General features: G+C 41.1%; 2 protein-coding genes across 2 annotated transcripts; one reads left to right on the top strand and one right to left on the bottom strand.

Annotated features, from left to right (window-relative positions):
* The first annotated feature begins 340 nt into the window (after positions 1–340).
* LOC147257396 (lysozyme g-like) lies at positions 341–1,920 on the top strand. Its single transcript, XM_086211309.1, has 5 exons — positions 341–542; positions 659–736; positions 1,024–1,220; positions 1,301–1,451; positions 1,533–1,920. Exons 1-5 carry the CDS (start codon positions 437–439, stop codon positions 1,667–1,669), a joined length of 669 nt encoding a protein of 222 aa, XP_086067435.1. The 5' UTR covers positions 341–436; the 3' UTR covers positions 1,670–1,920.
* A 565-nt stretch (positions 1,921–2,485) lies between these two features.
* LOC147257395 (uncharacterized) lies at positions 2,486–10,674 on the bottom strand. Its single transcript, XM_086211308.1, has 6 exons — positions 10,537–10,674; positions 6,558–6,864; positions 5,672–5,889; positions 4,472–4,597; positions 4,181–4,346; positions 2,486–4,084 (listed from the first exon to the last, which is right to left on the bottom strand). Exons 2-6 carry the CDS (start codon positions 6,817–6,819, stop codon positions 3,906–3,908), a joined length of 951 nt encoding a protein of 316 aa, XP_086067434.1. The 5' UTR covers positions 6,820–6,864; positions 10,537–10,674; the 3' UTR covers positions 2,486–3,905.
* Positions 10,675–11,740: the final 1,066 nt, after the last annotated feature.

Here is an 11,740-nt window from a genome sequence, read left to right as displayed (position 1 = left end):
GCACCATCAGTTCTGCCCATCATCAGTGTGTGAGAGCTTGAATAAATATACTTAAACTTCCCTCAGAGAGCGCCAGTTACAACAGTTAAACAACAGAATGGTTGTTATAAACATTGGTGGATTCATGAGCTCACACTTCTCCATTACACAAAAAGAGGAACTTCCCCAATCGAGTTTACACAACAAGAACGACCTGGGTACTTTTCCAGCCTCAGAGTACTTCGGAGGCTCTTTCATCTAAGTCAGCTGATCTCGTCTCCTCTCTCCTCATTGGTGAATCCCATCGGTGATGACAAGGTAATGTATGCACAGTGAAACTGAAAGTCCCCATGTAAATAGATCCGCCCGCCTGTCTACAGCAGAAGAAGGACGGAGGAACACCGAGGACACTGGTTACATCCTGCTGCGGGAACCGGCCAAAGAAAAGACAGCAACAATGAGTGAGAGCTTGTGTTTTACAGTGAAGAAGTTTAATTTTGGCTGCAATATTTTCACAGGGACTATTTTGTTTTTATCTTCTTCATTTTTTTGCACTGTGTACAGTAAGTTTTAACATGATCGACTCTTGTTTTTAATGATAACTTAAGCGACTGTGCTTTGTGCAGATATAGCTTTACGGACAGTCTGACCAAAAATCAAATGAACTGCTTATTTGCAGGTTATGGAAACATAATGAACGTTGAAACTAGCGGTGCATCTGCAAGAACTGCCCAGCAGGACAAGCTGGACAGCACAGGTAAACCTGCATTGGAGCAATGCAGTGTTATGAGACAGCAGCGTTTAATAGAGTCAGTGGCAGCCACTTTATTAACTTTAATCTTAGTTCTGTGTCAGCTATCACTATTCATTTTAACAGTGTTAATTTTCATTTTCAGTGTTATCTGTGATTAAGAAAAATGTAATCTGTAGCTTTAGTCTTTTCACTGAAATGCACATCAGGTATAGCCACTTGAGTATTTCATATTTTTAGCGAATTGAATCTCCAGTTGATGCAGCGATTGATGCAGTTGATTCTCTCTGAAGGTGTGGCTGCATCACAGGCCATGGCAAAAACGGACCTTGGAAGAATGAACAGGTACAAGGACATTATCACCAAGGTGGGAGACCAGCAAGGAATCCAGCCGGCTCTCATTGCTGGCATCATCTCCAGAGAGAGCAGAGCTGGAAATGTGCTCAAGGACGGTTGGGGAGACCGTGGCAATGCCTGGGGACTGATGCAGGTTGTTACAAGTTGTAAGAGTCTCACTTTAAACAAAACAATTACGGCATTGTTCATTCTGTTTAACCTGCTCTACTGCAGGTTGACGTCAATCCAAGTGGAGGCGGACACACCAAGCGAGGTGACTGGAACAGTGAGGAACACATCTCCCAAGGCACAGAGATCTTGGTTTACTTCATCAAACGGATCCAGAACAAATTCCTCGACTGGACCGCAGAGCAGCAGCTGAAAGGTTTGTTGTACTGATGCGATGAACCCTCACATTCACCAACTCACTGCTCACTTTCCCTTCATTTTTATTTTGTCTCTTCAGGAGGGATTGCAGCCTACAACACGGGCGACGGACGAGTCTCTTCCTATGACGGCGTGGATGAGAAGACGACTGGGAAAGACTACTCCAATGATGTTGTTGCGAGAGCTCAGTGGTATAAAAATCAAGGCGGCTTTTAAAGGATGAAACTACCATTAAAAATTGATTCAAATGACAATAGTAATGAAGAACATCGCCTGTAATGCGCGCGCTTTGTCAAAACTGAAGCTGAATAAATGATGCAAGGTAAAATGATGAATCTTTCCACGACCATTTTGCTGAATAGTTATAGTCACTGTTTTGGGTACATTGCTAAAAGTATATTTGTCAAATTCCTAAAAAAGAAAGAAAAAAATCACTTGAATAAAACACAGGTCTCCTCCCTGTCTCATATTTGGTCATACTCGTTTTTGTTGCAATTCCTGTGTTGTTCTTATTTTTGGTACGGGCAGCCCTCTGGCCTTGAGTTCTTGGCAGTGAGTCATGTTACTTCCTGTTTTCCCTTTCTACCAACTTTTTGATTTCAATTGTTTGATTAGTTTACTCTCTTGAATCTGTTATTTTTGAAATGTTACTTTCTGCCCATTTTGATGATTAAAGACACATAGTTTCCATTTCTGCATTATGGCTCTCTTGCCACATCACAAACAGTAAAAATTGCCAGAACATGAGCACTGTAAATACAAACATCCCATGAAATTAAAAGTAATGAGTTGGCCTTAGTTTTTTTTGTGTGAAATTGCTCTAGTAATAGAAACAATTTATTAGTAATTTGGGGTTCGAAGGGATTGTTAAATCACCCTTTTTGAGCTGAACAAAGAAGTTTCAACTTCTGCACATGCACACATTGGTCTTCATCCTTTCACGTGGACGGAGCCTGTACCTTTCTGTTGTATGGAGAGTTTCCTCCACACTTTATATATCATCAATAAATATTGAGAGAAGGCACCTGAATCAAAAAGCTATTTATTTACAAATTCAAATGGATCATCCAATATTATTAATTCATTTAAAATCTTAGCGGTTTATAATAAAAATCTTTATTAATAATATTTATTGTTTCGGTTCATTCTGTCAGGACCTTCCTTGTGAACGTGCACGCTTTTACTCTGCCAAATGTTTTAAGAAGGAGAGGGACATCGAGTGGAGAGCAAACAGAAGTTGCTTTTGTGGAGAAACTGATTTCATTTACAGGGCACAATGAGAAACGAGACCCTAGCATCCATCACAGTTGGTGTGCTGACTGTCCTCACACACGCCTTTGGTTTACCTGATGACGCAAATACACTCAGAATTTATTCAAGCTGTGATGCTTAGTTTGGGAAACAAAGTCCTACCACCAAAACTGCTGTCCCTTAAAAAAAAAAGAGATCATAAGTCAGCATTTTGTGAGAGAAAACTGAATTACTTTTATAAACTGGATTACTTGCTGTCCCTATTATTGATGATCTGTAGTTCACGCTCGTGGCAGTTGCTTTTTTCAATTTAAGGGTAGCATAATTGTCCAGTAAGTAAGCTATTGTTTGTTATCCAGGCAAAATTTAATTTTCTTTTTTTTGCACAGGAAAAGAACTTGATCTCATTTCATTTTCTTTTTAGAAATTTGTTGCTGCTACAGTGAAAATAAGGGCCCTTTTGATTTGATTTTGCCGAGTACTTTGACACACACTGAGGGTTGGCAAACAATGTTGTTGTCTAAAGGTTTTCATTTAGCGTGAAGATGATTTCCAGATTGTGCTTTTATTGTATGATAACAGTTGGTCATGTCTTGACTTTAAATAAATATCATGCGGCTGAATCAACACATTGCTGTCAATGCATTGTTTCTAGGGGTTTATACACTCAGCAGTGTATTCATTTATTAAAAAGTTAATTTCAAATAATTGATATCCATCCATCCATTTTCTTCCACTTATCCTGTCAAGGGTGGTGGTGGTGTGTGTGTGTGTGTGTGGGGGGGGGGGGGGGGGGGGGCTGGAGCCTATCCCAGCAGCCTTTGGGTGAGAGGCGGGGTTCACCCTGGACAGGTCACCAGTCCATCACAGGACCAACACATAGAGACAGACAACCATTCACACTCACAGTCACACCTATAGTCAATTTAGAGTATCAATCAGCCTCGTCCCCTCTTGATGTCTTTCTACTAATCACATGGGAAAGATTAGAATCCCATTTTTAATTATCTGAATTCACTTGTATATTCTCAGAATTGCTGAATATAAAAAAAATGCAGAGAAGTTCATGAAATGATTATCGAATAATAATAATGTCAGACAGCCATAAGGATGACAAGAATTGGACAGGTGCTGTATGTCCTCAAAGCATTTCCTCTGGTCTCCTTTGTGAAGATGTTGACTCGACTCTCCTGTGTTCAAGTCATCCGAAGGTGCAGTGCAGCTCCTGGTGCTGCCGCAGGTCCGCTCTGTCCCTGCAGCTGAAGAAGCAGCGAGGACAGCGGAACAGTCGGTCTTCTCTGTGTTTACGACTGTGGGTGATGAGGTTGGAGCTCTGGCTGAAGGCTTTCCCACATGTTTGACACACGTGTGGTTTTTCCCCTAAACACGGCAGACACCACGTGAATCCACAGAATGTCCCATCTGTTCCCACTGCTGTTTTAGTTTTTAAGCCAAATATTAGTGAAACAGACTCACCGGTGTGGATGAAGGTGTGTTTCTTCATGTCAGACTTCTGATGGAAGCGTTTGCCACAGTACTGGCAGGGGTAGGGCCGGGTGTCTGAGTGGATGAGCAGGTGAGTGGAGAGGGTGGAGGAGCGTTTGAACACTTTCCCACACACAACACAATCAAACGTCTTCCCCTAGAACAAAAGGAAGTCAGGAGTCACCTAATCCACGAACCAGCAACCCAACTCTATTTGCGTCAAAGCTTTAAAGGAACAAAACAAATGTGCCTGTAGTCAAATGTTAAAGCTGCAGTGCTGACCTTGCTCCTGCATGGCGACTGTTCAGGATCTGCCCCCCTAGACTTGATGTTTGCTGGTGACAGAGGCTTTATGGTTCCGTGACCCTTGTCAACATGTGTCCTTAAACTGGACAGACGACTAAATATCTGTCAGACGAGATGAGCAAACGATCAGTGGTGGGAAAAAAAATGGATCGTTTTTTTTTTTAACTTTTGGGGTTAGAAACATTGGAAATACGAAAGCAGGCGTTAGTTTTCAGTTTTTTTTAATGCTTCGATATCTGTAAAGCGCAGCAGTGTTTCTAACATCTTTAAGATCTGACTCATCATCAGGGTATATTCTTTCTGGAGGCACAAGCAGCTGAAAGTAACACAGGAAGCTTTCGCTCAGTTTCGTCATGAGTGTGAAAATAAACAGATTTCTCCATCTCACTTAAAGAATTTGTTATGCCTGAAGAAAAAGTATTTGCCATCATTCCTTAAGAGCAAGCGGCGAGTTACTGTCAGCGAAGGAGACGCCTATGCTACTACTATGCTGGCGATGCTCATAGCGAGAGGAACCAGCCACCACCAATACTTTGCTGATGATGAGCTACAAGTCAAGTTCACCTACAAGTTTCAACTTCAGTTTTAACTTCAAATTATTGTTCCAAATATACCGTAAGTCCTTTTCAGTTTCCATTTTTCTCATAGAAAAATTACATCAGCAGTTCTGTCGTGAACCAGACTGACAGCTCAGCACCACAATAGTGAGAAGCATTGCCAGATCTGACAAGTGTGTGTTGCCGAGACAGCGACAGATCTATTTTTTTTATTTCATTTTTGATTTGTGTGAAAAATGAAATTTCAGTGTCAAAATGATCAAATATATGTCTTGTTTCATGATCTATGCTCTCTTAAACAGATTCATGACCAAATCCGAGTAAAACCAACGAAACACTGAGACAGGACTCTTCGGTGCATTGTCTCATTTCTAGATTGTTGCTGCAGCAGTTTAAAGAACCCTTTGAAGGAATCTCAGTTCGGCTGCTCGTATCAATGATTCCATGTTGTATTAACTCATAGGCGAGAACATAAATCAACTGATAAATTGAGAGATTTGTGAAAGTTCAACTTCCTGAGTTTATGCTGAATCCTGTTTCCTATTGTAATTCTGCAGAGTTGCTGGTTATGAAAGTTGAACACACAAATGTACAGGTAATATCAGGACTGATGCCATACTTTGCCACAGAATGGACACTCTTGCCTTGGAGCCCTGATTTTCCAGTAGCTGCTGGCCTCCCTCAGGACCTGTGGGCGCAGGGTCAAGTCTTCCATATCCACTGACAGTTTGCCTGAGTATCTTGAACTCAGTGCAGGTCTGGACAATTCTGCCGATGCTGGGGGAGGAGTTGCAGCATCTGAGTCGACAGGATGGACGGGATCGGCAGATCTGCAGTCTTGAGAAGACAGAGACAAGAAGAAGGGACGTATGTACACGGACTTGATAACTTGATTATGACAAAACTGAATAAAATACTGAAGAACAGGGCCACAGTGGGAATAAAAAAAAGGGTTAGGGTTAGGGTTAAAAAAATCTCTCAAAAAATTGAGAGTTGGAGTATTATGATCTTAACTGTAATACTGTAGTGCCTTAATGTATCTTAATGCACTTTCCATGCAAGTCCTGTCAGAGTTTTTGCAGTATTTTGTGTCATGTACAGCAGTGAACTGCTTTACAATGTAGCTCCAGCTTCTTGCTGGGGTTTACAAACTTGGCATCAAGCAAAGTTACCTGCTGAAACACGAAACATGGAAACTCTGACGAAGATTGTGGTGACACTGAGTAGGCAGGCATCTTCAATCATTCACTTTACTTTGCATCATGTGAGGGAATATATTCTAAAAGCAACTCATGCAGTACCTAAGTTGTTAAATTGTTAAATTTGGAATACAGTCTGTAGTTGGATTACTGCTATCCATATAAATGTAGCCACTCTGCATCCACTGCTGTATTTATTTTTGTTATCTGATATCATCTTGGCCTAGGGAGTATTTTATGCTTTTAAGTTATTGGAGACATGCATGTGGGAAAAAAAAGGATTCAAACAGATATAAAATCACTCACTGTGAGATTCAGGAGTGGACAGCTGAAGATGCTCATTTCTGTCAGCAGGTTTGGCAGCAGGAAGATCTTGCTGCAGTGACGCATTGTCCACCGTGTCAGTATTTTGTGTTTCTGCTGTGGAATTCTCCAAGGATTTATCCAAGGACCCCTTCTTCTTGTTTAGCTTGTTGAATGTTACTGCAGTTGTCCCAGGGTTTGGGCTGTTTTCCGTGAGCCGAAAGTGGTGCAGCCCTCCTCGTTTCACCAGGAAAGAACGAGGCATCGCTTATGAGGGAAGAAAACCTGCTGTGCATCCAGAATCGGTCATCTAGAAGAACAAACCAATAAATGTGTGTCATTGATGCCCCTGCTGGTTTATTCTAGTTGTCATTGTTAGTTTGGCAGAGCCACATTTCCCTGATCTTAATCTTAAGAGTTTATACATTATAAACAAGCAATGCATTATCTTTTCTCAAAAATCAAATTCAAGTATTTACTGAGAATAAATACTAAGAAATAATATAAAGTGCACAGAAGAGGGCAGCAGTACTGCGCAATAGTTTTTCCCTGCTTGTAACGTATCCTATTTGAACACACTGCTGATTTACTGCAGTCAGTCAGATATATGTTGATCAATAAACGCCATAAATCTTCCCTTCGTGAGCATTATGACATCAACTTTTATTGAACATATTTTAGGGAAGTGTTGATTAACGGTCATGCTGATGTCCACTATTGAACTGCTGGGTTGTTGAGAGAGGTGTCACTTTGCACATCTGACTAAAAAATTACATCGGCAACATCAGTATAACGCAAGAGGTTGTGATACGGTGCTGCACCACTTCAGACTGATCTAGGTTAACCTCCGAAAGTGAGGGTATAAAAGAGGAAAACAACAAAAACTCAGAATATTGCCGAATGTAATTTCTTTTCATAGTTTCTTGTTATGATTAAAATAAAACATGGTCGGCTAAGAATGAGCAGTCCTTTGAGATATGGGGACATAAGTTTATAAAGGGAATCTTAGCTTTAAGAGGAACTATGCTTACCTTGCAGCCGGCTGCATGGACAGACAATTTCTCTGGTAATTTTCCCTGATAGTGAGTTGATTATATCTGAACCAGACTTTCCCAAACTGTATGAACCAAGGGTTGCAACTGTTCAATTTCACTGTTCTATAACATATCAAGAAAATGTCGCCTCACAGCAAGAAGGTTCTGGGTTCAAGTCCCGGCTCCAGCACAGGATCTTTCTGTGTGAGTCTCCATGTTCTCCCTGTTCCTGTGTGGGTTCTCTCTGGTACTCCAGCTTCCTCCCACAGTCCAAAGACATCAAGAGGGGACGAGGCTGATTGATACTCTAAATTGACCGTAGGTGTGACTGTGAGTGTGAATGGTTGTCTGTCTCTATGTGTTGGTCCTGTGATGGACTGGTGACCTGTCCAGGGTGAACCCCGCCTCTCACCTGAAGGCTGCTGGGATAGGCTCCAGCCCCCCCCACAACCCTTAACAGGATAAGTGGAAGAAAATGGATGGATGGATGGAAAATGCTCATGAACAAAAAAATGATGAAATGGATTGTGTTTTTGCTTGAAAAAACAACAACCCTGAAAAGTTTAAATGAATGTCCTATAGCTGATGATTCGCGATGACTAACAACACGACTGACTCATGAACTGATTCACTGCTGCAGCTGTGATTATTATGCTTCAGCTGACTTTTCCACAGGGATCAACTCAAGACTTCAGGATCAGGGAGACTCATTCTGAACCTGCTTCAGCTCTGTGTTGTATTTTCCAAATGAGTCATTGTGTTACAGTGTTATGTTCCAGGAGTTTTACATCCTTCATTATTTCCTGATTCCTCTGTATTTAGTGGACATTCTAAGAGAGGACAGGAAACTACGGCACAGTCAGAGATGATGAGGCAGTCAGACGTTGCATTCAAACCAGAGAGGTCACTATCTGTCATGTCAAACTAAAAAACAAAAACAAATAGTCTTTTTCTCTGGCTTTATCACGAAGGCTGAGCTGTCAGATGTCTTTTTGTCAGGAGAGGCTTGTCTGACAGTGAAGGCCTGATCGCTGCAGCGATTTCTACCCCCCCCCCCCCCCCCGGCAGGCTCTCTATCTCTGGAGCCTCTGGTAAGCATTATTTACACACTGCAGGAGAAATGTGACTTAATATGACATTTAGATCTACATTTCCAACAAACCTCAACTGTGACAGTGTGACAGAGTCATTTCAAAAGTTCAACACTTATCATGACTCAGTGTGAAGAGTGGATGTGTTGAGGTGTCACGTAACAAAAGACACCCTAACTGCTGTTGTTTAATAAGAAGTACATTTACATCTGTAATTATGGGACACACAGCGCGGCTCTTTATTTGACTCTTAGTTCTCTGAGGTTTCTGAATAGAGGATTTATTAAATGTTGCCATTATGCCAAAATCTATCTACCCTCCGGCGAGAGAGCCAAAATCTTCCAGTTAGAAAAAGTTTAAAAGTCTGTCATTCTAACTTGATGCTTGATTAAACTCTGTAGCTCCTGAAAATATTTCTTTTATTCTTTTATTTTTATTATTTATTATTTTTATTATTTTTTTTAGATGAGATATTTGTAAAAGCTCTTTCATAATTTATGCCTGACTGAATTCTCATTGTCTCAGCTGTGTATGGGATATAATACTTTTATTTCCTTAACATGCCAGAACATTTAATGTCAGAATGATTAAACTTCATTCCAAAGAGAGAGAGAGAAAGAAATTACTGGATAATCTCCAAAATGCAAAGGCTTCTTCGTTGGTTTATGCTCCTCTCCTCCCCGTACGGTGCTTTCATTAACATCAGCCTGGTAGTTTTCATGTGATCGAGTTAACAAACTAACAGACAGATGGAAGTGAAAACATGCCCTCCACGACCGAGCGCATGAGCACAGCAGTTTTATTCATATTTGTTTACTGGATAAGGGTAACATGTTCAAACCGCAATTAAATACTCAACAACACATTGTGAAAACTTGAAACTTTGCGTGCTGCTTTCAAGCAGCCTGACTTGATCCTGACTGAGGCGGAAACACCCGGCGTAGATGGCCTGCTCTCGCTCACTGACCGGACCTGAGGGTCTTTTTTTTTAAACAGAAATTGACATATCCTCTGAGAACCGTCTTCTGATCCTTTCCAGTGAGTTTCACGTCTGACAGGCGCTCCTGTGACACCACAGGGTCAAATTGAGAGTTGTGTTTACGTGTGTAATGTTGAACTCGATGCCTCATTTTCAAATAAATGAGGCACCGTTAGATTCTTTGGCTCATGGGGTGATGTACTGACACTGACGTGTGCACCTGATCTTGGGGCCCCTCCGTGGGGGTGGGAGGCTCTACGCGCGCACATCTTAGATATAGTACAACCAATTCTTAGTTCACAAACTGAAAACTGCTATCAGCGCTTTCAGTGCGGCTTTTGACATGATCACATCACGTTGTCATGGTGACACTGCAGGACCGTTTAACTGTTTAGCCCTTGTTTGACTCTGAAGAGAGGACATTTTTTGTTCCCAGTCTGATTTTACAAAACATGGGCAGAAATCAAGAGGCTTTTTGTCAGTGATGATCAGATGATGAAATATTCCTGCGTGTCTATCTGAAGCCACACTTACTAAGAATTAAACATGAAAGGAATGTTGTGAATATGTTGTATTCTTATGTAACAAAAGTCACTGAGTCAGACTGAGTATGATAAAAGATGTGGCACAAGATGTGTGTTGAAATTCTCTACCGATCCAATAGTAAGTGATCATGTCACAAGGTGACATAAAAATTCATGTTTAAATATTTTTTAAGAAGATAATTCTCAGATTATTTCCCCTCTCTACAATGCAAATACTTATAAAACTCCTCACAGTAGGAGGAACTAATAAAAGAAACCCAAGTCAAAGCTGTCAGCAACACTCATTTAACTGCATGGGTTAAGACAGCAGTAAGTAGATATGCAAACACTCACCAGGAAAGTACGTTCCACCAGTACTTCTTCTGATGTTTCACACCAGTAATATATAGACTTCTATATGAGCCCGAGTGAGCTCAGCGTGTGACGTGAGGTCAGTCAGCTCTGAGGACTATGAGGCTGTAGGTCGCCGTGATGACAGTAAAGAAGGACAAGGAAGTATTTCAGCTCTGACACCCCCCAACCACACGGCTTCCTCAAACAAACCCAAACGCACGGCAGCAGCAGCAGCAGCAGCAGCAGCAGCAGCAGCAGCAGCAGCACATAAATCTGTCCGACTTTTCAAGCCGTTATGTGCAAAATCGGGGTAATTGGCTGCAGCATCGGACGAGTTCAGGTGAGATAGACAAAGGTCAGTTCCAGAGGAAGAGGGTGAACAACCGCTGGAAATTCTTCAGAAAGTGTTGACACACTCTGTTGACACAGTTGTGTTACAAAATAAACCACTGAGGTTGAATTTGAAAGGAGATGGCTGATGCAAGAGCAGATTTGCTTCTATAGAATTTAACATGACGGAGGCAGACACCCAGCTACGGAGGAAAATGTGATATCACCGTTTATATCGAGAAGAGGTTGGGGGCGGGAATTAACTCACTAAACGTTGCCCTTGATATTATCGCACTGGCTGATTTGACCATGACTGATATGGATTGCATGACACTTAGTGAATCTACTATTATTATAATTAAGAAAATCACTGTTAAAATGGGAGGAATCATGTTAACGACTTTTGAAATCAGGGATAAGCAGGTTTATTAAAAAACACATTTTTTTTTTGTTAATGAGGCTTTGGCTGTCAAATGATCTGCTGGGAAAAAGAATAATATATATATACACATTTAGTTCACTTAAACTGAAGTTGCTTTGATTTGTTTTAATTCAAATATTATTCCTTTAGCAAATGAGAGATAACCCAGCGCCCATCTGTTGACAAAGATCTCACAATGGTACAGTGGCACAATTACAACAAATATTTCCAACCTCTTTATCATCATCTTTCATGTAAGAGTGTCATAGCGGGGTTTTTTTTTTCTCCAATTTCGCTGGTGAGCGAATGACATCACATGTGAGTGGGAGACACGTTCTCAAAATGGTGATTAATTTTGTACGTCTCTTCACCATGCGGCGTTTATTTCCCCACAATGAAGACAAATGTCCATCAAACCAAAATACTTATTTACTTCTATGCGGTTCCCGTAAC

The sequence above is a fragment of the Aulostomus chinensis genome, chromosome 8, assembly GCF_037954235.1.
Source record: "Aulostomus chinensis isolate RoL2024-O1b breed Wild chromosome 8, RoL_Achi_v1.0, whole genome shotgun sequence".
Classification (NCBI taxonomy): Eukaryota; Metazoa; Chordata; class Actinopteri; order Syngnathiformes; family Aulostomidae; genus Aulostomus; species Aulostomus chinensis.
This window is presented reverse-complemented; position numbering and strand designations above follow the sequence as displayed.

Bases quoted from the DNA above. Each gene is read 5' to 3' on its own strand.
- LOC147257395 (XM_086211308.1), bottom strand. From the start codon at position 6,819: ATGCCTCGTTCTTTCCTGGTGAAACGAGGAGGGCTGCACCACTTTCGG. The intron at 4,598-5,671 runs GTATGGCATCAG...CTCGTCTGACAG, and splicing joins AGTGTCCATTCTGTGGCAAA to ATATTTAGTCGTCTGTCCAG. The intron at 4,347-4,471 runs GTCAGCACTGCA...CTTTTGTTCTAG, and splicing joins AGTCGCCATGCAGGAGCAAG to GGGAAGACGTTTGATTGTGT.
- LOC147257396 (XM_086211309.1), top strand. From the start codon at position 437: ATGAGTGAGAGCTTGTGTTTTACAGTGAAGAAGTTTAATTTTGGCTGC. The intron at 737-1,023 runs GTAAACCTGCAT...TTCTCTCTGAAG, and splicing joins GGACAAGCTGGACAGCACAG to GTGTGGCTGCATCACAGGCC. The intron at 1,221-1,300 runs GTTGTTACAAGT...GCTCTACTGCAG, and splicing joins ATGCCTGGGGACTGATGCAG to GTTGACGTCAATCCAAGTGG.